At 43.4% G+C, this 26,366-nt stretch overlaps 1 protein-coding gene across 1 annotated transcript in view; it reads left to right on the top strand.

Moving 5' to 3' along the window:
* The window catches only part of unc13a (unc-13 homolog A (C. elegans)), a 44,696-nt gene extending 18,721 nt beyond the window's left edge, over positions 1-25,975 (top strand). The window contains exons 15-44 of the mRNA XM_041935378.1: positions 625-630; positions 903-977; positions 1,074-1,293; positions 2,212-2,439; positions 2,727-2,868; positions 3,384-3,553; positions 3,713-3,828; positions 5,187-5,350; positions 5,487-5,640; positions 5,875-5,943; positions 6,325-6,414; positions 6,684-6,818; positions 8,031-8,164; positions 8,368-8,453; positions 9,004-9,130; positions 9,272-9,368; positions 10,177-10,320; positions 10,414-10,491; positions 10,634-10,711; positions 10,854-10,942; positions 11,026-11,172; positions 11,617-11,740; positions 13,033-13,038; positions 15,744-15,773; positions 16,973-17,029; positions 17,176-17,256; positions 19,168-19,315; positions 23,908-24,000; positions 25,074-25,233; positions 25,313-25,975. Of these exons, the coding sequence (XP_041791312.1) occupies positions 625-630; positions 903-977; positions 1,074-1,293; positions 2,212-2,439; positions 2,727-2,868; positions 3,384-3,553; positions 3,713-3,828; positions 5,187-5,350; positions 5,487-5,640; positions 5,875-5,943; positions 6,325-6,414; positions 6,684-6,818; positions 8,031-8,164; positions 8,368-8,453; positions 9,004-9,130; positions 9,272-9,368; positions 10,177-10,320; positions 10,414-10,491; positions 10,634-10,711; positions 10,854-10,942; positions 11,026-11,172; positions 11,617-11,740; positions 13,033-13,038; positions 15,744-15,773; positions 16,973-17,029; positions 17,176-17,256; positions 19,168-19,315; positions 23,908-24,000; positions 25,074-25,233; positions 25,313-25,601 (3,537 nt within the window). The 3' untranslated portion in view covers positions 25,602-25,975. The remainder of the gene's footprint in view (positions 1-624; positions 631-902; positions 978-1,073; positions 1,294-2,211; positions 2,440-2,726; positions 2,869-3,383; positions 3,554-3,712; positions 3,829-5,186; positions 5,351-5,486; positions 5,641-5,874; positions 5,944-6,324; positions 6,415-6,683; positions 6,819-8,030; positions 8,165-8,367; positions 8,454-9,003; positions 9,131-9,271; positions 9,369-10,176; positions 10,321-10,413; positions 10,492-10,633; positions 10,712-10,853; positions 10,943-11,025; positions 11,173-11,616; positions 11,741-13,032; positions 13,039-15,743; positions 15,774-16,972; positions 17,030-17,175; positions 17,257-19,167; positions 19,316-23,907; positions 24,001-25,073; positions 25,234-25,312) is intronic.
* Positions 25,976-26,366: the final 391 nt, after the last annotated feature.

The raw sequence follows: 26,366 nt of genomic DNA, 5'->3' as shown, positions 1-26,366 counted from the left end.
TGTCGAGCGATCGCTTTTAATGCAAAACTACGTCCTGTAGTGGAGGCTAGTGGAACCGAAGGCAATCTGCCTATTTTTATTAACTCCCAGGCAAAGCTCAGTGTACCATTTTGTAACACGCCAGATCCAAGCTTTACCGCACACAAGTAATTAGCTCAGATGACTGTCTTCATTAATAGACAGTCTGGAAGCAAAGACAGACAGTCACGGACAGGTGCATCTGTCTCCCACCTTCACACACACACACACACACACACACACACACACACCTTCACAATTTGTCTGAGTGTCTCAGGTAATTGATCAGACAGGTCGGAATCCTGAATGAACGAGCAGTGATCACAGGGTGTTTCATTCAGATATCGAATACTCAAGTCTGGTTGACTCCCCCACTTTTAAAGTCTCCACGTCTGGCTGTTGATTCACCTTGTTCGATTCTGGCCCCCCTCCCTCATGTTTTCATTGTGGATGTTCATTCGTGTTTATCACAGTAACTACAGTACGAATGAATGCATCTTTTCTCAGTATCTCTTTTGCATTGTTTATCTTCTATGGAAACCCCCATTCTTGCCTTTTTCTAATATTAAATCTCTCCCTTGTTCCACCTTCCCTGCACTGCCACAGGCTATGGTGAGTAACACCATTTGCTATCAAAAGACGTAGCTTATGAATTTTTACTAGTTTTCTCGCCTCGCCGGCAAATTGATCGCTCTTATGAAAGGAAGCACTTAAAATTCTGCAGCTGTCACCTACAGTTTGCTGAAACTATTCAGGGGAACACTGCCAGCCAGACAGTAATAATGCACATGGCCTCATAGGCCGCACTGAGATTTGTCTTGATAAAAAATGATATTAAGGTGGGAGCTGAGAGAAACTGACCCCTCCTCTTTCCTGCCACTCAGTCCTTGGTTCAGAACTCCAGGAAGGCAGGCATCACCTCGGCCCTGACGTCCAGCACCCTGCACAACGAAGAACTGGTCAGAGTTGTGACATGTTTATAATATTAATTCACATCATGCCAGACGTTATACTAGCACACTCACTGTGCACTTTTCTCCTCCGTACCCTTGTAGAAGAGCCATGTCTACAAGAAGACCCTCCAGGCCCTCATATATCCCATCTCCTGCACCACGCCACACAATTTTGAGGTGTGGACAGCCACCACTCCCACTTACTGCTACGAGTGCGAGGGGCTGCTGTGGGGTATTGCTCGCCAGGGCATGCGCTGTACCGAGTGTGGAGTCAAATGCCACGAGAAGTGCCAAGATCTCCTCAACGCTGACTGTCTGCAAAGTAAGCAATCAGAAAGGATTACCCCCGTTTGAGCCCCTAAAGCGGGTGGATTAAAAATACGATGATTTAATTTCAATTTAGCAGCACACACTTGACACCACTCTCATGTTTGCACATTAAATACAAAGATATAGCCAGGAGGTGGTTAGCTTAGCTTAGCATAAGAACTGGAAACAAGGGGAAACAGCTAGCCTGGCTCCATCCAAAGGTAAAAAAACCCCCAAACAAACAAAAAAACCCTTTGGTTTATATGCGGATTAGACAAATGAGATGTACTGTGTTAATTAGTGAGCATCATTAATGAGGTAGATTTTGTTACATCCGGACAGAGCCAGGCGAGCTTCACCTTTATTAATACGTGCATGAGAGCAGCGCCGATCTCATCTCAATCCTTGGCAACAAAGTGAATAAGCCTATTTCCCAGAATGCCTTTTGCCACATTGTATATTTGCAGGAGCTGAACAACCATTTGCTGACTTTATGTTTTAGACCTCTTGTGTCAGTGATGCTTTTTTTTTTTATTAATAATAGTAAACAATCAAGTCCATCTATTTCCTCTTATCTCTATTCATCAATGCCAAGCACGGAGTCCTCCTCCTCCTTCTCCCAGTCCTACTTTCTTATTTTCTTTGTTTTCTTGAGAGGATATTGAAAGCCGTTTGTCTTTAGTTGTCATCCACCTCTCTTTTACTCAGCATTTAATAGCTCTGCAAATGTGTCCGCCTCTCATTCATGAAATATGGCCAAGTTTTTCATCACCGGCATGGGCTTCTTCTCTGTATTTTAAAGTAAAATCTCAGTTTCAAGTTTTCCTGTAACTTGTAGACTTGACCGTATCGCAACTGTAAGCCAACTTATTTGTATATAACACTACTCACTAATCCTTTTGCTTCTCGTTTTTATTTTCATGCTAACCAGGAGCAGCAGAGAAGAGCTCCAAACACGGCGCGGAGGACCGAACCCAGAACATCATCATGGTTCTGAAAGACCGCATGAAGATCCGCGAGAGGAACAAGCCTGAGATCTTCGAGCTCATTCAGGAGGTGTTCGCCATCGTGAAGGCCACCCACGTCACCCACATGAAGCAGATCAAGCAGAGCGTGCTCGACGGCACCTCTAAGTGGTCGGCCAAGATCAGCATCACAGGTGAGAGTTGGGTCAAAATTGGTCCGGTACAGTAGCTTTGAACAGAGCAGGTCAGCGCCGCCAACATCAAAGTCAGAGGAGGCGGCTTGTGTCAGGTGTGTGTGTGTCTATAAAAAGAGACAAGGCTGCGTTGTATAAAGAGAGCACAGGTGGCGTTTGTGGGGCAGTAGAGCAGAAGGTCAGATGATTTAAGAGGCATCTGTTTGCATCCACACACACACAAACACACACACACACTCTCTCTGTCTCAGTTTCTGACCAGCTTGCCATTTTTTTCTTCTTCCTAGTGTTGTGTGCCCAGGGTCTACAAGCCAAGGATAAAACCGGTTCCAGTGATCCTTACGTCACCGTCCAGGTGGGAAAAACCAAAAAGAGGACCAAGACCATCTACGGCAACCTCAACCCTGTCTGGGAGGAGACGTTTAATTTGTGAGTCAGACCTCTTGGGAAAATATGTGAAACTTGTATTAATTAGGGCTGAAAATAATGATTCTTTTCATTTTTTAATACGGTGGCTATTTTTCCCAGTCAGTCCATTTATTGTTTAGCCAATGAAATGTCATATTAGAAGAGGATGCTAATCAGGATTTCTCAGAGGCCAAGGTGACATCCCCAAGTAGCTTGTTTTGGCCAAATAGCACTCATAAACCCAAAGATATTCAATTTATAATTAGCAACTAGCAAATTGCAATTGATTATCAATATTTTTGATTAATTTTCTGTAAGTCAGCAAAACTTTCCAGCTCTCGTTGTCGCACTGATGCAGTTCAACATTTCTATCTGCTTCCTGCTGATGAAATAAAATGGATTTAGATTTGTTTCTTTATTTACACCTCTGATATTTCATGAGTCATGGTAGTAATTCATCTGGTCTTCTTGGCCAGCCGTCAGTGTAACCACTATATTTGGCAGCTTTGGCTGACTCTGTGGCTGTGTCTGTTCAGTGAATGTCACAACTCCTCGGACCGCATCAAGGTGCGAGTGTGGGACGAGGACGACGACATCAAGTCTCGCGTGAAGCAGAAGTTCAAGCGGGAGTCGGACGACTTCCTCGGTCAAACTATCATCGAGGTCCGCACCCTGAGCGGAGAGATGGACGTCTGGTACAATCTCGGTCAGTTCAGTCACACTGTGTCAGTCGTATTATTTAGCCCTCATCACTTACACATCACCACACCATGGTCAGTTCACTTCGCCTCGCGGTTCTATGGCTGACCTACCTTCTCTGATTTAGATATTAACTGTTCTGCTGTATGTCTTCTGCTCTTCACAGACAAGCGTACAGACAAATCAGCTGTATCTGGAGCTATCCGCATGCACATTAATGTGGAGATCAAAGGAGAGGAGACGGTCGCCCCCTATCATGTTCAGTACACCTGTTTGCACGAAGTAAGCTCAGTGTGTGCGTGTTGGTGTGTGTTTGAACAGGCAATGAAATACATCTATTCAAGAGCTGTACTTAAACGCTGTTTTGATGTTCTGGTGTTTTACATGTGCATTTTGGGAGACTTTATACCTTCACTCCACTACAACTACATTCTTGGGAATATTGTAGTTCTTCCTCCACTACACTGACCTATAAGGCTATTTTTAATATAACCTTTTTTACTACCAGACAAATACAAAAACAAGACAAGAACAAATACAAAACAAAAATATCCATGTTGATGCATTTTGGCACTTCTGGTTCATTTTATAACCTTTCCTTAAAGGCCAGGCTGCAATAACTTCACTGCTGGTCTGCGTAACAGCGTGCACAACATTATGGAAATCATGCATTTGAGCCTCCGCAGTCTTTACTGTGTGTGGATGTGTACGCTGCACACTAATGACAGACTGTGTATTTACGCATGGCAACTGATTAATGCATTGCCACTCTTTAGGAGTATAATAGTTTTTCCAGCCACTATGTGTGTGTCTGTGCAGAGTCATCCTAATGAGCCATGCCAAACAGGTTAATTTACTTGACTGATGTTCAGTTCCATAATGGATCCATTCCAAATTAAACTTAAGTTAATACTCCGTGAAGTTTGCTTTGCTCTCATAAGACAAAGGCCACTTCCAGACATCAGACACATTTCTAGTCTGGCTCTGTGCGGAAAACTCTGCTGATTGATTGTAGACCAATCACAGCCTTGTACGGAGTCATTACTCGGCCCATTACTCAACACAGCATATTAGCTGAACCTTAACAGACAAATGACCGCTGTTATTGCTGCACATAAGTGGCCATAAACCACGTAGCCAACTCAGAATGTTTTACAGCAGCGCAACGCTTTATGGTTGAGTAGTCCAGACAGCACCTCCTGTTGGCTTCATAATGTAGTTTAATGGTTCTTCATGCGGCACGGCCATTTAAAGATAATCACATCGTAGGTTGTAGTCTGCTCTATTTTTGTACAACGAAGCGTAGAAACTTTGATTACATCTGAGAGACGTGAACGCTCAGCCCAGCTTGGCAATGACAGAATTAAGGTATAGTCATATGAACATGCTGGCTAGCAGAGACACACACTCAAACAACCATGGTCACACACACCTTATCAGCATGTCATGGCTCCTCCTGTATTCCCTAAACATATCTATATCCCTAAACATGACAAAGCTCTTAATAGCCATTTACAGTGACCTTCTCTTCTGTATTTCCTCTTACCTTTGCTCACTATTTTTTCTATACATCTCCTTCAATGCTCTCCTTAACCCTCTCCTATTTTTCTATTTTTTGTTTCCTACTTTCCTTTGTGTAGAACCTCTTCCACTATGTCACAGATATCCAGAACAACGGCGTGGTGAAGATCCCCGACGCCAAAGGGGATGATGCATGGAAGGTCTACTTTGAGGAGACTCCCCAGGAGATTGTAGACGAATTCGCTATGCGTTATGGAGTGGAGTCCATCTACCAGGCCATGACGTATGTTGCCGTCTGCACGCCTGACTTCATTATATAATATAAAATTATTATTTTGAAAACCCGGCCCTGCATGTTCCTGTGCAAGCTCTCTGTGACGTGTCCTGTATTTGCTTACATGTCTGTCCCTCTTTTGCAGTCACTTTGCCTGCCTGTCATCCAAGTACATGTGCCCAGGCGTGCCTGCAGTGATGAGCACCCTGCTGGCGAACATCAATGCCTACTACGCTCACACCACGCAGGCAACCAACAACGTCTCTGCTTCTGACCGCTTTGCTGCCTCTAACTTTGGGGTGAGTCGCTGCAGGAACAGTCAGCAGAATCAGTAAATTTAACAAGCGCCGCAGCTGTATTCATGAAATCCAGCGATGAGGCATCTAATCATGTGTCTTTGCTATCAACATAATGTGCTTATTTGTAATGTTGGTGCAGAATGGCTGAGCCTTTAAATATTAAGCAGCATGGTGTGTCTGCTATAAGTTTAGTGATGTGAAAATCTGTTACCGTGTGTGTTGTTATGCCTGCAGAAAGAGCGATTTGTCAAGCTCCTGGATCAGCTTCACAACTCTCTGAGGATTGACCTGTCCATGTACAGAGTAAGACTCTTTGCACTCATATATCGAAAAGTTTCTAATAGATGCCAACTGCTGGATAGGCAAACATCAACACACCTCCCCCCCTTTTCTCTACTGTCCCTCTCTTTTCTTTCTGTACTTTTCTCTCTCCTCATTTCTCTCTTAGTGAGAAACGGTGAAAACAAAACAGGCGGATGTGTTAATTAGAGTGGCAGCTCCTCTGAAACATGCACAGACACATTCAGGAAACACTGCACACCCACACTGTAACAAGTGTTGGAAATTGTGTGGCCATGCCGGACTGTGCCCGCAGACACAAACACACACAAACACACACAATGGACAAGGATGGATGTGATGTCATGTGTTGTGGCTCACTGCTTTGTTTTTGTTTTACTGCAGAACAACTTCCCTGCCAGCAGTCCCGAGAGGCTGCAGGACCTCAAGTCCACTGTGGACCTCCTCACCAGTATCACCTTCTTCAGAATGAAGGTACCATCCCGCCCTTCATCTTCGTCTGTCGTAGTAATATAAATATAGGATGTAATGAACTTAAGCCACAATTCCTTTAACTCTAATGTGAAAAGCAGATTTGCATGTATGCGATGTTCAAAATATTAATCTTAAAGTTGACCTGGTATTGAAGTTTAGGGGACAATCCTGTTTTATTTGTCTTTGTAATAAAGATGAAGACAATTCTGAAGTGGCATAATTTGATGTCCGCCTGGTTTGACTATCTCTGTCTTTGTGTGTGCGCTCAGGTCCAAGAGCTTCAGTCTCCACCCAGAGCCAGTCAGGTGGTGAAGGACTGCGTCAAAGCCTGCCTCAACTCCACCTACGAGTACATCTTTAATAACTGTCACGAGCTGTACAGCCGCGAGTACCAGACAGACCCGGTAAGAAGCAGCAGATTATTGAATATCTCTGCAGGTGTATGTCAATGTCTCTCTCTTCACTCGTCTCAAAATATTCAGTTTGCTTTATTGGCATGACCATAATTAAGTACATAATTGCCAAAGGCCGTGTGAGGGTACTAATAGCGTAAGAAATAGTACACTATAGTAAAAGAAAAACAAATTGCTCACCGTGCACCAGTAATCTGCCGCTCTGTACTGTCTGTTTAGCACTAAAGAAAGCATTTAATTTTTATCACAGATGTCCAATTATTGATGTACTTTTCCTTTTCTTTGGCTGTAATTTGATTTCACTCTCTCAGAAGGAACATTCAGGATAAATCACGGCCTAGCTCACTGAAAGAGCTTAGTCACTAATCATTTAAAGCTTGGCCAGCAGTTTTCTTCATAAATCATCTATTACAAAAGAGGTGTCCTTGACTAATTAGATCGCTGGTGCAAAATTATTTTTGAATGTTATAAGTGTACCTCTTTTGCTCGATTTCTGCATTGTCCTCGGCGGTGTGTAATGAATGAAGTGCTGTGACGCTGTTGCACGTTCTGTGGTGAGTCCATCGTCCTCTCAGTCTGTGTCGGCCAGGCTCTTCCATCCATCACTCCTGCATCGGGCTTCAACAGGGATTTCTAGAACTTGCTGCGAGTCCTCATTAAAGCGTCAGCCCCATTCAGACTCCCTCGTGAATCTCAAATAAGCATTTTTTTTTCCCTTTGAATAAAACATTTCATCCTGAGGGACGTTGCTATATTTTGTTCAAATCTCTGCAAGATCATTCTACACTCTTCAACCCCTGCAGTGCTCGGCTTAGTTTATTTTTTCTCCCAGCACATCTTCAGTTATTTCAAAGAAGTCATCCAGACTGTTGACATTCTGAGTCTGTTTAAAGCTGTTTGGGCAGCAAATGTTGAATATGTATGAGTTGTTGAATTAACAATAGAGTGAAGATTTCCTTCTCTCTGTCTCGGACAATAAAAAATACCACCAGTAAAATTTAAATTAAGATTATTAAATGGTCGCACCATTAAATAACTACGCTTCTTTTGGAAGACTTTATGAAGCATGCAAGTAGAGGTTTGGTGTGTGTAGTATGGCCTAAAATTTATATCATGATGATGAAGAGAATGTTTTGGTGACTGAGAGAAAAACAGTTATCTGCATGTCTCTGGAGTTTTATTGTGACTCTGCTGCTTCTCCAGGCTAAACAGGGTGCCGTGCCTCCGGAGGAGCAGGGTCCCAGCATCAAGAATCTGGATTTTTGGTCAAAGCTCATCACACTTATCGTCTCCATTATCGAGGAGGACAAGAACTCCTACACTCCCTGCCTCAACCAGTATGTCTCTGTACTCCCCCTGTGTTAATTTGCTCATGTTTCCTTTTAATGACATTTCAGTTTTGCCCTGTCTCTTCTCTGCAGTCTCTCTTAGTACCTCTAAAAGTACACTTTCAGCATCTTATCTGCTTGCTCGCTTTCATACACTTTCCCTCTCTGAGTGCACATACGGTAAGCCTTTTCTCCTTCTCTCCTCTATCAAGATTTCCCCAGGAACTCAACGTGGGTAAAATCAGTGCTGAAGTGATGTGGAACCTATTCGCTCAGGATATGAAGTATGCAATGGAGGGTGAGTGCAAGTCAATGTCATATTGAGCCTCTGAACTGAATGAGCATAAAAGCATGCAGACGCACGAAACAGTATGACAGTTTATCTGATATTTAGACAGTTGGATTAATCTTTTACTGGTTTCATTGGTTTAGTTTTTAATTTAGTATATAAAATGTAGATGGATGTTTCCAATCTGATTTAGTTTTAAAAAAAAATGCTTACAAAACAGATGCATTTTGGCCATATTGTGCAAGGCCTGAAAGGTTATATGCACTTTTCAGATGTGATAGATATTTTTTTTCTTAAATAAAATTAATGTTATTGGTCATCTTTTTATAATGGTCTTGAGCTGGGCTACGACGGCTTTTTCAACCTCCAGCCCAACTGATTGTGTAATGAAACCATCGTGTCCCCTCAGCGAGTCCATGAGGATGTGTGTGTTTGCCTGTGGGTCCACGCCTCTGTATGCACAATAGATCGGTGGTAATTGCAGGTAGACGTGGCTTAAATACAAGGAGAGAACTTTGCTTTTTACCCAACATGCATTTGCCTTTATTCTTTCTCTCAGAACATGAAAAAAATCGCTTGTGCAAGAGTGCAGATTACATGAACCTGCACTTCAAGGTCAAGTGGCTGTACAACGAGTACTGCAAAGACCTGCCCTTCTTCAAGAGCAGAGTGCCTGAATATCCTGCGTGAGTTGCAACTCGCCCACTGCTTTGAAACGTCAGACTTATGCTGAAAACAAAAATAAAAAAGCAATAAAAATCCTCATTTTGCGTGGACTTGGGCTCCTCGTTAAGTGTAAATACGTACATATTTTCTGCTCTTCACAGGTGGTTTGAGCCGTTTGTCATTCAGTGGCTGGACGAAAACGAGGAAGTGTCTCGGGACTTTCTGCACGGTGCTTTGGAGAGAGACAAAAAAGATGGGGTGAGAATTTCCAGCTCTTCCTCCCCTTATCTCCCTCTCACTCCTCTGGAAGCGCTGAGTCGCTGTTGTTGTTCAGGCAGAATTACTGTAATCCATCCTTTGTACTTCCTCTGTCACACTCAAAGTTATCAGCCAAAGTTTCACCCTCCCTCCCGCTCTGCCTCCCACACTTCCCCCCCTGCCTCTCCTGCACTCTTCAAAGCCAACAATAGAAGCGTGGACACAGCGGCACAGACGTGGACTCAAAGCAGAAAGTGTGCTTGGGATAAGAGGATGTTCAGTCAAAGTGCTTCGTCGTGAAAAAAGCGAGTCTTTGGAAGTTTAAAGGCGCGTGGCTGAGACATGAATGTACTCAAGGAGGGCGATAGCTCTGTGACAGCAGGATATTGTGAATTAATGGCCTTATTCCAGAGTTTTGACTGCAAGAAAGCTGTCCTAACCTCATTATCCAGACTCCCCACAGGAGCACCTACACACTCACCTCTAGCCAATTAGGGACCAGGTGCTAACCAGCAGCCAATTACAGGGAGACAGACAGGATCTCCCACCTGTCACCAGATGGCTGTCTAACTGGCTGTAGGGTTAGCTCTAGGGGGTCTGAGGCTCTGCACATGTGGGGAAAGATATCAAAGGTCCAGTTTAATATAGTTTCAATTGATCAGTCTATATAGTCTTACGTGCCCATAGCATTCCTTGGATCCCAGTGTATCACCTGCAAACTTCAACCGATCCTTTTAATCACATGTGCCTTTTCCCCCATTATTTCATCCCGTTTCTAATCTTCTTGCACATCTTTTCTGCGCTACAGTTCCAGGTCACATCAGAACATGCTCTGTTCTCCTGTTCGGTGGTGGACGTGTTTTCCCAGCTCAACCAGAGCTTCGAGATCATCAGGAAGCTCGAGTGTCCAGATCCGCAGATCGTAGGACACTACATGAAGCGATTCGCCAAGGTAGGTTCAGTCAGATTGCAATTTGCGACACGGTTTTTTTAAACTCATTTCATTGAGTCATTTTTAAATGTGCTTTCATGTGTTTCTCTGCAGACCATCAGCAATGTGCTCCTGTCCTACGCTGATATCATCTCCAAGTTGTTTGCCAACTATGTCAGCATGGAGAAAGTGGTGAGTGGTCGGTGACTTGACGAAGACTGGTTTTTAAACATAAACAGAGCTGTTCAGTATATCTGTGGTTGTTGTAGGAGTGGTTTCTTTTAATGCAAGGCTGATCTAGTTGTTAAGACATGCGTCACCTGTCTGCCCTCAGCCCTGCATCCTGATCAACAACATCCAACAGCTCAGAGTTCAGCTGGAGAAGATGTTTGAAGCCATGGGTGGAAAAGATGTGAGTGATTGTTCACATGCTGCTCAGACAATCTTCTTAATCCAAATGTGTCCTTTAGTGTCATTATTACTGCAACCCCCCCCCTTGCCCAATCACTCCAACCAGCTCTGTGTGTGTTTGTGTTTACATGTACGTACTTCAGCTGTGTGTGGAGGCCAGCGACATCCTGAAAGACCTGCAGGTTAAGCTCAACAATGTCATGGATGATCTCAGCAGGGTCTTTTCTGTCAGGTAGAAACACACTCTGACATACCCGTGATGCACATTCAGGCCGGCTGACTTCATTAAACCCTTCTCCTGCTTTTCCTCTGCAGCTTCCAGCCTCACATAGAGGAGAACGTGAAGCAGATGGGAGACATCTTGGCTCAGGTGAAGGGGACCTCAAATGTGGGGAATGCCAGCAGCGTGGCCCAGGATGCTGACAACGTCCTGCAGCCCATCATGGAGTTCCTGGACAGCAAGTGAGGCAGTCTGCCATTTTTGCTTGCTTTTTACCCTACATTAGACAAACTCATATCTGTTTTTGCAGTGTGAAGGTGTGTTGAATGGTCTTTTTATCACAGTTTAAGTCGTAGATGTCTGTGAGGTTTAGCTGCAGAGGGACCGGTGAGACCAGAAATCCACATTTTTATGGAATTTCGCTACATTTGAGAGAAATTTCTCTTTGATTCCACAGTCATGCATGGATGAAATGTTATTACTCGACATTCAAACAGCCTTAACTCACGACAACATAACAGAGACTAAGAAAGGCATCCATGAGGCAAGCAGGGATTTCAGGCAACCACCTCGTTTTCATCTTCTCTGCCTCATCAGTGCTTTTCTTCAGGAAACCAGCATTTGCCTCCTTCTGTTGCGTATTATTCATCCCCCACTTCCTTCCTTCTGTCTCCTCCTCCTGCCAGCCTGACTCTGTTTGCTAAGATCTGTGAGAAGACTGTGCTGAAACGTGTGCTAAAGGAGCTGTGGAAGCTGGTGATGAACACCATGGAGAAGACCATCGTTCTACCGCCACTCACAGACCAAACGGTGAGAGCGCTCAGCTGCGCGACCTCGCATGCAACCGTGCAAATACGCACAATAATGTGCTAAGCTACACGTGTTAGTTTGGCACTCAGTGCTGACTGAGCCTGCTGCACATGCAAGGAGTGATGCTTATTTGTAAAGTGGGATAAACTGATATACACACATGCACATCACTAGGGTCTGTTTTCCAGAAGGCTTACTGATTATTTTAAGTGTGAATGTCGCTTCCAAAGAGATACGAACACTCTATTAGATATGTTCTGATGGCGACCACAGCAGTAAGGTAGACTGCAGAAAAATGCAGTATACATACGAACACCCACGCATGCACAAATACACACACCTCCAACTGCCAAGGCAGCATCAAAAGAAAAAAAACAGGAGGCGGAGGAGGTGGAGAATGAAGAAAGGGAACACAAAGGCAGACATTTTGTGTGTGTGTTGCGATTCAAGATGGCCCTCTTAGAAACAGAAGATCCAACTGCCTTTGCATCACGTGTACACGGCACCCTACCCACTTCTTAAGCCCCACACACTTTAAATTTAACATCGCCCCCAGTGCCTTCATTCATCCGAACAATCAAGATGGAAAAAAATGGGGGGGGGGGGAAGGAGTGCACCATATCATTCTAACACCAGCTCGCGGCTGCTCTCCAGTATGTCAGCCAACAATTATTTGGAGAGATTCCTGATTTGTGAGTAACTCGCAACAGAGTGGCAGAAATACTTTTTTTTTTTTGCCCAGAGGATCTGGCCCACTTCCAAACAGAATCATACATTTTGGAAAGCAGCCTCTTGTTTTCTTTTGTTTTGGATATATGTGTTCTTATTTGTGTTCGATTATTAACTAAAGAGCCTCATATCACTGTTAAGAACTCGATGATTCATCTCTGGTTACCACGTACGGTGCTGGCCAGCATCAACACTGCTGGTTGAGCGTCAGTAGCCACCATAGGTCTGCAGTTAGCCTCTATCCAATTGAGTTCATCCAATTAGATTATTAAAGTGAGTGTGTGCAAATGCCACAAAATCGCCATTGGAAGCTGTTAAAAGCTAAAACACTTATTTAAGATATTCCACAGTAAAGTCACTTATTTGCTGGCCCCCTCTCACTTCTCTACCTGTACTTAGTCCAGGCTTTAGACAGGTATCAATTGGTCCACATCACTCCAGCCCTGGGGCCCAAACTTGTGTTTTTTGATTGATGTGGGGCTCTTTGCAGCTTGACTGACCCTTCTCTCTGGTTGTTGTTGTGATTACTATTACATCCCGCTCCCACCGCTCTCCCTCCACAGATGATTGTAAGTACAGCACTCCTGCGTGTCTGTCTGTCTGTCCGTCCACGGTGGTTGGTTCTCTGCTATATGTGGCTGCGATCGTCCCCTGTTTTTTACCCCACATCACACCCTCTCCCCTCTCACAGCCTCACCTCTCAGATCTGTCCCATCCCTCTCTTGTTTCTTCTTCTCCTCGCTGCTCTTCTCTTCTTCTTTTCCTCCCCTTCTGTTTTCTTCTCTTCTCGTCTCTGACACTGTCTCTCTGTCGAGAAGACAGAAGCATGGTGCATTCCTGACTGGTTCTGATAGGTCCCACTCCCCCTCAACAGTCTCCACCAATCAGTGCCCCCCTCTTATGCTGTCTCTTCTTCCTGAACACTCTCCTCAAACAGGAAGTGGTACTCCTCTCTTGCGCCTGGTGTTGCCTTGTTTCTTCTCATGCATTGTGTCTTTTTCTGAGACTCTGGTGGGGTGACTCTGATCTTTCGGTGGCTTGGTATCTGGTGTCCTGCCCCACCCCTTGTCCTTCCTTCTTAACCTCTGCCCTCCCCCCCACCGTCCCCACCTTTCTCACCTGTTTGAAATGTGTCCCGCCCCTCCCTCCCACCACCCACTGTGGGTTTGTTGCTTGCATCTGATCTATTTCAACAGTGCAGTCTTCTCTCAGTATACTGTACAACACTGTACTGTATGTCTCTGCAGACCTGTCATGTTGGTCTGTCCTGGTTTGATTTCATGTTCTGTTGTTACTGATGATGATTGTAGTGGTGGTAATATGTCACTGGTCCTAATGCAAAGAATGGCTTTTTCTTACAAGACGTCATTGGCTCGATGTTGGTCGAAAAGGGTGCATTTAATGTACAAAGTAAAAAAATGTTCTTGATGACTTTTACATTGTGAACTACAAACCTTTTTTATGATGTACCAATGTTGTAACTGACTCCTACAGGATATAACAAAGCATCTAGTTCAACATAAGACTTGACGAAGACGACGTGATCTGCATGTTTGTTTTTTAACGTCTCGTGGTGGAGGGAGTATTCAGTTCCTTTTCCTAAGTAAAGAAAGCAATACCCCATTATGAAAACGATCCAGTACAAGTAAAATTCCTGTACTGAAAATCGTGTAAAAGTACACAAGAGCTATCAGTAAAATGTACTTAAAGTAGCAAAAGTAAAAGTACTTATTAGGGAGAAAATGGTGTTTGTGAGTGTTTATATCATAGTTTTATATTATTTTATTTTTGCAGATGCATTGTTGTGTTAATAGCATTTTACTGTTTATTGCTAACTTTAACTACCTTGTATACTGTTAGGCAGTAAAATCTAAACAATATATCTACAACACAGCAGAATTCATAAGCCGATCATTATGGTACCTCAAACTTGTACTCAACTACTCTAATTGAGTAAATGTACTTACATTCCACAGCTGATTACAACAGTCACGACTTCTGACCTTTGTCCAAGGTGTCATTGTTATGCCAAGTTATCACACAGAGCTTTATTTATTTATTGAATCCTATGATGTGTTGATTTTTTTATCTTATTTTCTTTTAAACAAATAGTTTGACATTTTAGGAAATAGACTTATTTGCTTTCTGGTCAAGAGTTCAATTAGGAGATTGATACCACCGTCTTATTTGTGCTTTAAGCATGGAGCGAGAGGCAGGGGTTTGTTAGCTTAGCTCAGTTTAGCTGAAAGACTGGAAGTGGGGGAAAACAGCTGGCCTGGTTCACTCCAAAGTTCATCCGTCTAGCAGCACCTCTAAAGCTCTGTAATGAACATGTCATAATCCATAAACAAACGGAAATATCAGATAGTTAAATTGTGGATTTTCTGGGAGTCACAAGATATATTACATGCTATTTCTAGCATGTAACTCCCTTTGACTTACAACCTGCCTTTCTTTTTCTGTGTGTATTAAACCAAAGCAGTACACTGTGTTTCTAAGTGGGCTTTAGAGGTGCTTGTCGATGGATTTATTGTTACCTCTGGATAAAACCTGGCTAGCTGCTTCCCCTGTTTTCAGTCTGTATGCTAAGCTAAGCTAATCATCTCTCTGCTCTGGCTCTGTACTTAACACACAGATATCAGAGCGGCATCGATCTTCTCATTTAACTCTGGGCGAGATGGCTAGTAAGCATACTTCTCAAAACGTTGAAACTAGTCCTTTATTATACATTAAAGTAGTATATTTTATGTCATCGATGGGAGAGAGGGTTTTTTTTTTTTTTTGCACAATAACTTTTGATGTCATCTTGTGTGGATTTTATTGTACAATACTCCCTTTGTTTCCTGGCCCCAGTATCAGACCCCATAGTGAGGTCCTATAACTGTAGCCTCCCATGAAATCGCACAGTAATGTGAAATTGTCAAAATGGATTTGAACACTATGCAGTGAAAGCAAACGCCACCTGCAGTTTTTAAGAATATTTCATCATTTGTTTTTGCTCTGCCAACTATTTATGTGATTATGTGTATTTGTTTTGTGGTAAGGCACAGAATCTGTTGTTGTTGCTTTTGAGGGCAAGCCAGTAAGCGAAATGAAAGGAGGTGACATCTCTGGCAGTGAAGTATCCTCAAATTTTTATTTATTTATATTTTCTACATTTTGCAAAGCAACCTATGCACTTTTGACTGCATATTCTCATGCAGCCAGTGAGAGTGAAGTCAGATTGCAGGGACTGGCCACTGCTTGAAGTATTAACCACATGCTCTCTTTCCAGGGGAGGCTGAAGAGTGCTTCTCACAGTGATGTAAGGACTAAACCCCCTTAAGATCAATGTGTCTTGTCTCTCTCCTCTATGTCTTCTCTCCGTGTCTCCGTCTCTCTCCCTCAGCTCGCCAGTCAAACAAAGCAGTGGAAATATTGATTTTTCACTTTTGTTTTTACACAACATTCCTCTGTAGTGCTGTTTATATGCTGTGAAATGCTGTAGCAGCAGCCGCCTACACTCCCAGCCTCACCACAGGTCATACACTCTAATCTACATGCAGACATTTGCGGCTCAAATGCACCACAAACAAGGAGTCAAGGAGTTTAACCGTCACTTAATCTCAATTGGATTTTAAAAGCAACACTGCTTTGTTTCATCGTTGCCGTCTACTTTGCGGCAATGCAACACAGAAAAGAAAAAACAGGGCGTGGTTCAGCCGCATGCAAGTCAAAGTCATGAGCTTCATGAAGCAAAGCTGCAAGCAAGTGATGGCTGGCACTGTGACTTGCAGTTTGTGGTACAATTTCGCAGCAAAAGTCTGCTTGCAGGGTCAGCATATTTGGCCTTGAGTAGTTATTTTCATCACAGCAGCCCCTGCAACAAAAGCCACAGCTGTCTATCTAATCTTCTGTCACATTCACATAGTGAAGCAGTGGAGGGTGGCTGGATTACTCTCACATGACTTAATCTAAAGCCAGGCTGTAATCAAAGATAGGATGCGAAGGTGCAGTCGGCAGCACTTAGTGATATATTCACGTACCAGAGTATCGCATTAGGCCGGGCTTCCGGTAAAACCTGCCTACAGCACAGTGCAACTGCGTAGCTGCTACGTGTGTGTGTGTGCGTGCCTGCACGTGTGTGTTCATGAGTGCACGAGTACTTTCTTGCCCTCACTACGAGCTGAGCCACTTTCCCTTCTCTTCGTACTGAAATGTCTAACTGTGTGTGTGTGTGTGTGTGTGGATTTGTGCAGCGGAGTGTAATTTTTTTGAATGAATAAAACACAGATAAGTGTGATAACAGCACTTGAAGGAACAAAGTACCTTGACATCTGTAAAGCGGCTTAGGGTGACTGTTAATGAATGTGTGTGTCAGAAACGTCGCTGTCCTCTGTGTGACACTAAGCCGTTCACTGCTGCCCTGCATTGTCATGATAATAACAATGCTCCCCTCTTTCCTTCTCTCTACCTGTCTTCTTCCTGTCTTTCTCTCTCTCCCTCTCTTTCTGTCTCTTCCAGGGCACTCAGCTCATCTTTAATGCTGCCAAGGAGCTGGGACAGCTGTCCAAGCTGAAGGTACAATATGTTTTCACACCATTATGCTCTGGGCCTGGCATCAGCGCTTCAAATCAGGGCTGTAGTTGCTCAGAAAATATGAGACGGGCCGTATGAATGGAGAGATTGGTCATTTTGGTCCGTGCTTCCATTGTTGTCGTCTTCAGGAGCACATGGTTCGTGAGGAGGCCAAAGCGCTCACACCTAAGCAGTGTGCTGTGATCGAGCTCGCCCTGGACACCATCAAGGTAGGAACTTTACGCGTGCACTCTCACGGGCCACCGGAAGTATTTGACAATGAACAGGTGTGATTTGTGTCAAGTCCAGCAAATCACTGAAGCTTTCACAAGTCAAATTTCCATTCTAGATGTGGTCTACGAGGACTTTGAGGTTTCTTTTTGTGGATTTACAGCTCTGTGATTTATTTGTTTAACTATAGAAAATGTCATTTAGAAGCGCGTTTCTTCCATGTCTTCGTGTAGGAACACGTGGGGTTCTGGGCAAAGTAGTTAAAGTTACAAAAAATATATAAAAAAAAAAACAACTAAAAATCACTGTATTGACAGTATGGACATTTCAGTTAGATACAAATACAATCAATGATGACCAGGTCACAAGTCGTATACTTTATTGTATGAGAAATATAAATTAAGTATAGAAAAGTCATTACAAGTACATGTTTACTTTTTCTGCTTAATTTAAAGTATGTTTGACATGTACTTTTAACAAGCGTACTTCTAAATAGATGTTACTAAGGTTTCTTTAAATTTATTAAAAACTAATGTAATAATTCATGCTTAAAGTGGTGTTTCAAAGCACTCATAAAAAGTGTACTTTATTGTACGTGTATTATAAATTGTACTTAAGTGTACTAACTAAATTACAAATACTATTAATAGCAATAACGTGTCCTTATGAATAATATACTTATTTTCAAGTCCTTTGTAATATACTACTACCATGGTTAATTAAACTGTACTTTAAGTTCACTTAATTTTTTTGTATATTTCCAACACATTGGTGATATGTTATTGTGAATACTCATGAATGCTGATTTTCACTGGTGGACTTCAGTACACTTAAGTTTAGCAACTATTTACAGTTCAAGTATACTCAAGTATTACTCAAGTGGTACTAAAGGACTACTTGTGTTGCACTTGAAGTAGCAGAAATTGTACTTACTACATACTTCAAAGAGTATGATTTAAGTAAAATATTCTTTCACTTGGGAAGACTTCCAGGTGAGGTCATGATCACTGTTTGGACCTTTTTTCTGTGTAGGAAAGATGCACCAAATAGACTTAAAACCCACAGATTAAACCAAGAAGGAAAAAAGGTAGAGAAGAAAGAACATGGGAGCAATTATCAGTAATTCATGGTATTTCTAAGAGCAGATGACAAGACAATATACATAATTAACACCTTTAAGATACAAATTCCCATTCCTTGACGATGTGTGAAGAAAGAGAAAATAAGACCAAATTTAAAATGGACATTTAAATAAAAAAGAATCCATTTAAGATAGCATGAACATCTACAGAGCAGAAGCCTAGAAATAATTCAGCAGGTTTAGAGCTGGACAGGAGCCCTGTCACATGCCTTGATTGAGCTGTTCTTAGTGGGTCCAGAATCATCAGCGACTCCTGCTACAGAGACAAAATCCATCATCACCTGTAGCAAAGTCAGTTTGCGAGCTGGATTAATGTAGGGCTGCCACTAACAGTTTTTTTTTTCCATTATTGAAATATTGGCCGACTATTTTTTAGATTAATTGACTAATCACTTGATGTATAAAACATGAGAAAATAGTGGGAAAAAAGCCCATCACAATTAAGAGCCCATCAAATGTCTTGTTTGTTGCGACCAACAGTCTAAAACCCAATAAATATTCAATTTAATATCATGTAAGACAAGGAAAAGCAGCTCATTCTCACATTTTACAGCCAAGAACAATTAACATTTAGCATTTTTGCTTTAAAAAATAAAGATCATTCACTCACCAAAATAGTTTTCAAATCATTACCCAACCAATCGCTGCATGTCTGGATGAACATTTTGGATGATCCCTGAAAAGGTGCCTTCTCTCCTTCAGGGATCTTTTGCAGTGGGAATGTTAACAGCTGTCTTTGACTTTGTCCGTCTGCCTTTGTGTATGTTAGCAATATTTCCACGCTGGTGGTGTGGGCCTGAAGAAGACGTTCCTGGAGAAGAGTCCTGACCTCCAGTCTCTGCACTACGCCCTGTCCCTGTACACGCAGGCTACAGACAAACTCATTAAGACCTTTGTCCAGTCTCAGAACGCACAAGGTAACCTAGTGCTCTTTACTGTGTGTGACACTCTTCCCTTTCTCTGTCTTTGAGAGACTTTTTGATTCTCTTTATTTCCAGTATCTGCATTCAAAGTAATTCTCTGATTAAGACTATTGTCTCCCCGTTTGTGTCTCCCACTCCACTGTTGATGTTAGGGTTTCCCAAACGCTGAGCTCTATATCCTGAAAATATCTCTCATGCTTTGCAGAGCATGAAGTCGAGGCTGCAGCTGCACAATATTTTCTCTCTGCTCTGAAATGCTGAGTCTCCTGGTAGCCAGCCTCCGGAAACACAGAGACTATTCTTTACATGATCTGACAGCTATTTGCAATGAAAAAATAAATACCCGCCCCCTCTTTGCTCTCGCTCCTTTGGTTCCATCGCTCAGCCTCCATCCCACCGTCAGATGGCTACATAACAGCCATCATCTTTGTGGAAGCGCTGATGCTGACACACTGTCCCTGAGCACCGCTGGTAGAAATGCCATTTGAGTGGATGGCAGTTTAAAATTTAATTAGCAGAATGCCATGCGGTTTTTGGAGCATACTTTTAGTACATTTTACAGCAGTGGTTCTGTTTGAGCTTTGCATGTTGCAGGATTGCACAGCAGATCAGACAAATTAAAAAGAGCTGTTCAATTTATCTATCAGGTTCTCTCGCATCTTTAGGGACAAGACTTATAAATGTTGGTCTGTTTTTCTACTCTGTAATTCTTATAATCAACCTCTGCAAACCTCATATTTCTACATGTTTTTCCTTTCTCTGTCTACTCCCTCCTTCTGCCCCGTCTGTGGGCCAGTGTTCGGCGGGAAGGGGGTGAGGTTCACCACTAGTGAGGATGTTTACCCAGACAAGGGTATGTGGCATTCAGGCTCAGGGCCTGAGACATCCAGGACTACTAGAAAGCCTCCAGAACAAAGCCCAACTCCCTCCACCCTCCCCCCCATGTGCATCCTGAAACTCCCCTGCCTGCTCAAACTCATCCCAACAGACAAATGCAATGCACAGCCCTCTCTACTGTACATGCCCACCACAACAATACGAACATAGACTTTATGCATTCATGCATGTAATGTACACACTGATGTCTGTATGTACGGAACTGCACTGAATACATACGCCACGAACTGTATGTATGAGCAGACACTAAAGCATGATGTGCTGACATCAGACAAAAAGAACAGAAATGCATTAAAGTGTGGAGGAATCCTGATCCAGCATGATGTCACCGGCAGAGGCCCGAGGGCTGAGCGTGTGTGTGTGCGTGAGAGGCTGAGCAGAGCCAATGTGACTGAGTGAGACTGCCCTAAAGGTTGCTGAAGCAGAAGCACTGCGTATCAGTTTGTTGTCTGTCTCCAGCAAGGAAATCCTCTTCCCCAGTGTTGCCACCCCCCCGACTGTGTTTGAGCAGAAAGACGCTGATGAAGAGGGCTAGGATTTTTCTGGAGATGATGATGGCTGTTGGCTCTACTTTGTCTGGGAGGGCTCCCTGTCCTTGCCTGCTCTATCGTCACACACAAACACAGAGACGGACGCATATGAACACACACACGGCTCGCTCCCACGTGCAGCGGGGCCCTCCCTGCAGCAGTGATGAGAGCGCCCCCCCCCCCTGCAGATTGAGCCAATCAGGAACGGTCCCTCGGGTCAGGTGGTCTGATTTCTGTCACTTTAGATTAGTATCAAAGGATTTGACTCTTGCTCACAAACACTCACGCGGGGTGATGCAGGAGCTGTATGCGTTCAGATAATTCAGCCTTTGTGCGTTGACTTAGCTTCACTGTCTCACTTCATTTGATGGCGCACGCTGCCAGTCCTCTCAGATTTCCCACAGACAGAAGAATGGAAGCAAAGACAGACCATAATAACTTGAATTTTAGCAGCAGCCGAATGTGTAGTTTTGAAGTTTAACCACCGCTGAAAACCTGTTTTGTTTTTTTTATTTGTGCGGGTCATTTCAAGTTTTGCAATTTTAAGAACACGAATTCAGGTAGAAAATTCAACTGTCCGGGGTTGCCAATCGCATATCTGAGCTTCTCTCTGTCAGATCACAATTGGCAAGACAGAAGTCTTAAATAATTGCAGTGATGCTACTTGGTTTTTTCCTCAACTTTTGAAAAAGGAAAACTTGAAATTGCCATCTGGAAGTTTCAAACAGTAGCATTCAGGCCGTGCAGATGGTTTTCAAACCCAAAGATTTAACCGCTATCCACTCAGTCGTATTCGAATTCCAGCATGAAGTTTTCAGTTGTGGTTAGATTCGCAGTTAGGTATTTTGTTGCATGTGAAATTCAAATTATTATGGTCTTTCTCTGCTTCCATAGTGGAGATATATATATAGAAAACAAAGTAGTGTGTCACTAGCCTTCCTGCCAGCTGCTGGATGTCATTGACTATAACAAGGATGCAAATTAACTTCCTGCCAAGCTGATTTCACTGGGTAGTTTTTCCAGCCGTATTAGAGTCGATGATTACAGCAGGATGACTGATCGAAGATCAGTGGAATTCGTTCTTATGAACTCGACTGCTGCTGATCAGTGATGACTGTCATTCTTACTCACCGCAGGCTACGAGCTGCATTATTTATAACTGAAATAATCATAATAATAAAGGGTCATTTGCGAATACGCAGTGAGCTCAGGTGACGTTTTGCTGCAATCACAGTACAAGTTTGAGATTTAATGTGTATTCTGGTGAAGATTTGCAATATGGTACTAAATTTGCACCTCTGATTGCTGTTTATTGAGGAAGAAAAGCCTGTGTTTTCTTGGCAACATCTTCCTGCCTCCCAGCCAGCGAAGTTTCTTTCTCATCTTTTATGGACGTCCTCCACAGAGTAGACAAGGCCAGATGGATGACTGCTGCTCTCTTTGGTCCTGTTGGCAGCGAGACCAACAATCCCATAATGCTCCCTGGAGACATGCAGAGAGCTGCATGCCAGGAACACTCTGCCGTCTAACTCCCACAGACACCTTGTTTAGTGGGCGGCTGGTTGAAAACACACACACAGGCTGCCGGTCGTCGCCACAAGGATACCGTTGACAGAGCGAAGACACTAATTAAAACATTGAAAATTAATGTCCATCTGTCACCGTATCCTTCTGGAGTTGTATATGGATCTCAACCACTTGTTCACATGCAGCACAAAACCCCATACAGACGCCGAGGAAAGATTTGTCCACCATCTCCCTCCCAGACAAAAAAAAAATGGAGCCTGAGTGGAGCCATCACTGTCTTCTTTACCCTAAAGTTTACAGCTGCAAGTATGGAGCAAGAACCCCAGGACCTGAATGTGGGCCCAGGTCCAGAGTTCAGTTATCATGGATGTTGGGGTGGACCAACTCAAATTGATGTGGTATTTGGAGTTAAAATGCAAAACAATTAAAGAAAATCTGACTTCAACAATTTGCAGTGCTAGGTAGGCTAATTGTAAATTGTATTCATATTTGCCAAAAATCCCAAATCACCATTTTTCCTTTACAACCTTTGCAGCACGCAACACTCTGTATCCTCAGACAAACTCCCAAAATAGCCCTTTAATAGGGAAGAAAGGAAGAAATCTCAGGACGAGCAACAGAGGAGAGATGCACAGACATGCAGTAATGTATAGGGTAGATAGAAACAGCTTTAATAAAACTACTCTGTGGAGAAACATAATGACAATATTAGGTAAATAGAGTAAAAAATATGGACCTGGAAGTTGAATTGTTTGGGTATCAGTCGTGCCATCCTTCACCGACAGCTCTGAGAGGCCGAACTGCTTCTCTCTTCCTTTCCTCGCCCCTCCTCTTACCATGCTTGGGTAAAAGTGTTTACCAAGGAATGGGTGTGTCCACCTGTCTCGATCCATCTGAGCATGCCCTGACCTGATCCATGTCGGGGGGGTGGGGGGGGGGCCACACTGTCAGCTGACCTTCTCCAGCTCCTCTCCTGTCTCTTCTTCTCTGCCTCTAACTAACCACCCTGCATCCTGACAGACACCTTGCGTCTATGAGTGGGCACAAATTACTGTCCTCAACGGGTCCAAATTATTACCTCTCAATTCGCTGAATCTGAACAAAGGCTATTCAGTCAGCGTCTAATGATAATGCAGAATGCCTTACTGAGGAAATTAATACAGTTATTTCAGGTCAGTGCAAAAGTCTCCTCTGGACTGTAGTTGTAGAGATATGTTTTGTCTGTCCAAGAGGCTCCATCAGGTCATCAGTAAATGTATTATACTGCATTACAGCAAATGACAGTACTACCTATATTAAAGCCCTTATGCCCACTCATAGCAGCTTTGTCTGATTGTCCATTTCCAGACCACAACATATGCACAAGCAGATTACTATGCCTTATGTCACACAGTGATTAGTTCGCTGTAAAGAAATGTTCACCTTATGATGTCCACAAGGTTAAAGCCAAATCCATTTCAATGTCCACTTTATAAAATTGAAATGGAATTGGTCTGTAGCCTTTCAAAATGAGCAGGAGAATTTGGAATAGAGGACACAGTGGTCTGTGTCAGTGTTTGGTCTGCGATAGGAGTCCATGTTTCCAAATCCGAAAGCATGAACGAGCCCCTCGCTCTCTGTCTGTCCTGTCAGGCTCCGGGGTGGACGACGCCGTGGGAGAGGTGTCCATCCACGTGGAGATTTTCACTCACCCCAACACCGGCGAGCACAAGGTCACAGTGAAAGGTAAACGAAAAGGTTTCGTCCCCCCATCAGTGAGCATGAGAGATAATTCTTCACGTGAAGTCCACTTACTAGCTTTCAACCATATTACATGGCCTTCATCAGAGTTGACGCTACAATCATGGAGATGAGAGTCCTGCTGAGGTTGTCAACAGATCCACCTCAATGACAGCTGATCTAACTGATCCACTGATGAAGCTCATGGGATAAGGTTAAAAGCAAGTATGTGGACTTGTGGAGTTAAATGATCAGTATGTTTGAAATGCAACAAGCAACCTGTTAACATATGCAAAATGCACATAAATAAGGGTCATCCAGGCTATTTTAAAGTACTATTGGCAAAGAGAAACCAAAACAGCTGAACACCGTGCAAAAATATATAGCCAAAATCACATTGGCAAGACCTTTGTTCAGTTGTATTCCAGCATCAAACCAGCATGCATGAGTCAGTTTAAATCTAATTTTAACAAAGCAAAGACAATGCAGCTGCAGCGAGCCAAGAAATAGTCTCACAGAAAGAGCAGACGAATGCACATTCACTTATTCTTCTCCCACCCTTAAGGACAGTTAAGAATAGAAAATCCTGTGACTTTAACCAGTACATACAGTGCTAATAAAGTTAAATTAAAATAGATAATAATAGCCAATTGGTTTTAGGAGTCACCTGCGTGTAGTCGCAGGGTTTCAGTTAGATAGGGTGTAAATGATACCTGGGATGTTCTAACCACAAAAAAAAAAAAGCAAATGAGTGCGAGCTTTTTAATCATAAATTAGTTTAAATGTCATATTTCCAATGTCAGAGGCGCAGACCTGCGCATGTGGAAAGTCATTTATAAACATAAAAGCCAGTGCCTGACTGCTGACTGCCACAGAAAAATAAAAAAGGAAATTCTCCTCCTTCACTTTCTGAACGAGGAGCTGATATGAGACCTGAGGGAGAGCCAGCCTTTTCTTGTTTCGAATTTTTTCTTCACCCACACCTTTCTCTCACTTTCCACACATTTTCTTCACATGAATCTCTCCCTCTCTTGTTTTTCTCACCCACACCTCCCCCCCTCTCTCTCCCTCCGCCTCAGTGGTGGCGGCCAACGACCTGAGGTGGCAGACGCAGGGAATATTCCGGCCATTTGTGGAGGTCTACATCATCGGCCCCCACCTCAGCGACAAGAAGAGGAAGTACGCCACCAAGTCGAAGAACAACAGCTGGGCTCCCAAATACAATGAAACCTTCACCTTGTGAGTGACGCTGCTGATGCTGATTGGTTGTTTTATTCTAAAGATGTGGGAAATGAACTAACTCTCCTCTCCGCTGCAGCACCCTGAGCAGCGAGGTGGGCCCCGAGTGCTACGAGCTGCAGGTGTGCGTGAAGGACTACTGCTTCGCGCGAGAGGACCGCACCGTGGGCATGGCCGTCCTGCAGCTGAAGGACGTGGCCTCCAAAGGCAGCGTCGCCTGCTGGCTGCCGCTGGGCAAACGCATCCACATGGACGAGACGGGCCTCACCGTCCTGCGCATCCTCTCCCAGCGCAACAACGACGACGTGGCCAAGGAGTTCGTCAAGCTCAAGTCCGACCAGCGCTCTGCGGAGGAGGGCCGCAGCTAAAGACACACGACAGAATTCAACGACGTCGACGTCGCCACCTACTGCCCCGGAGCTCTCCCTGAGCCACTGCTAGCCACTGCCCTGATGATCCAGAGTTGTAAAAGCACAGATAAGACAACAGTCACACATCCAGTGCTGTAAATACATTCATTTCAGTGAAAATGACACAGTGCTAAACACATCACTAATTTTCTTCAAAAAGCACCGGTGTCTTTATTGTTGCAGATATTATCAGCCATCCTTTTGATGAGCAGTACATAGAGTTTAATCATAGAGCATATATCTATTCTCCTCTACCTGTCAAGGTGAGTCATGTCATACACACACACACCTCATTTGACTGGTTCGGGTGAGAAATATCTTGTAGCCTTCAATACTTTGGCTTTACTTCTCACTGTTCTCTGCCTTTTTTTTTTTTTTTTTTTTTTACTTTACCCCGTCCACTTTCCGGTTCCTCTCGTCCCGTCTCTGGCCTGCTCAGAGAAGGGGCCGCAAGTGCCAACAGATAATCGCTGAAATATGCCAAGCACAACAGGACCAACTGTCCAACTGACCCATTAGCAACGACAAAACGGCTGCAGGGCCTCAAACATTCCAGATATCGGGTGGGGAACAAATACTGGGAACAAAGCACTATTTAGTTACGGTAATTTTTAATATTTATTTACTGCTTTCTTCCAAATTATATTTCTATTTAAATATATATCATAATATATAATATATGAAGGACATATGTAAAGATATATACAGGATTATTCGATGGAC

The sequence above is a fragment of the Chelmon rostratus genome, chromosome 4, assembly GCF_017976325.1.
Source record: "Chelmon rostratus isolate fCheRos1 chromosome 4, fCheRos1.pri, whole genome shotgun sequence".
Taxonomy (NCBI): domain Eukaryota; kingdom Metazoa; phylum Chordata; class Actinopteri; order Chaetodontiformes; family Chaetodontidae; genus Chelmon; species Chelmon rostratus.
Note: the sequence above shows the minus strand (reverse complement) of the source record. Positions and strands in the feature narration are given on the sequence as shown.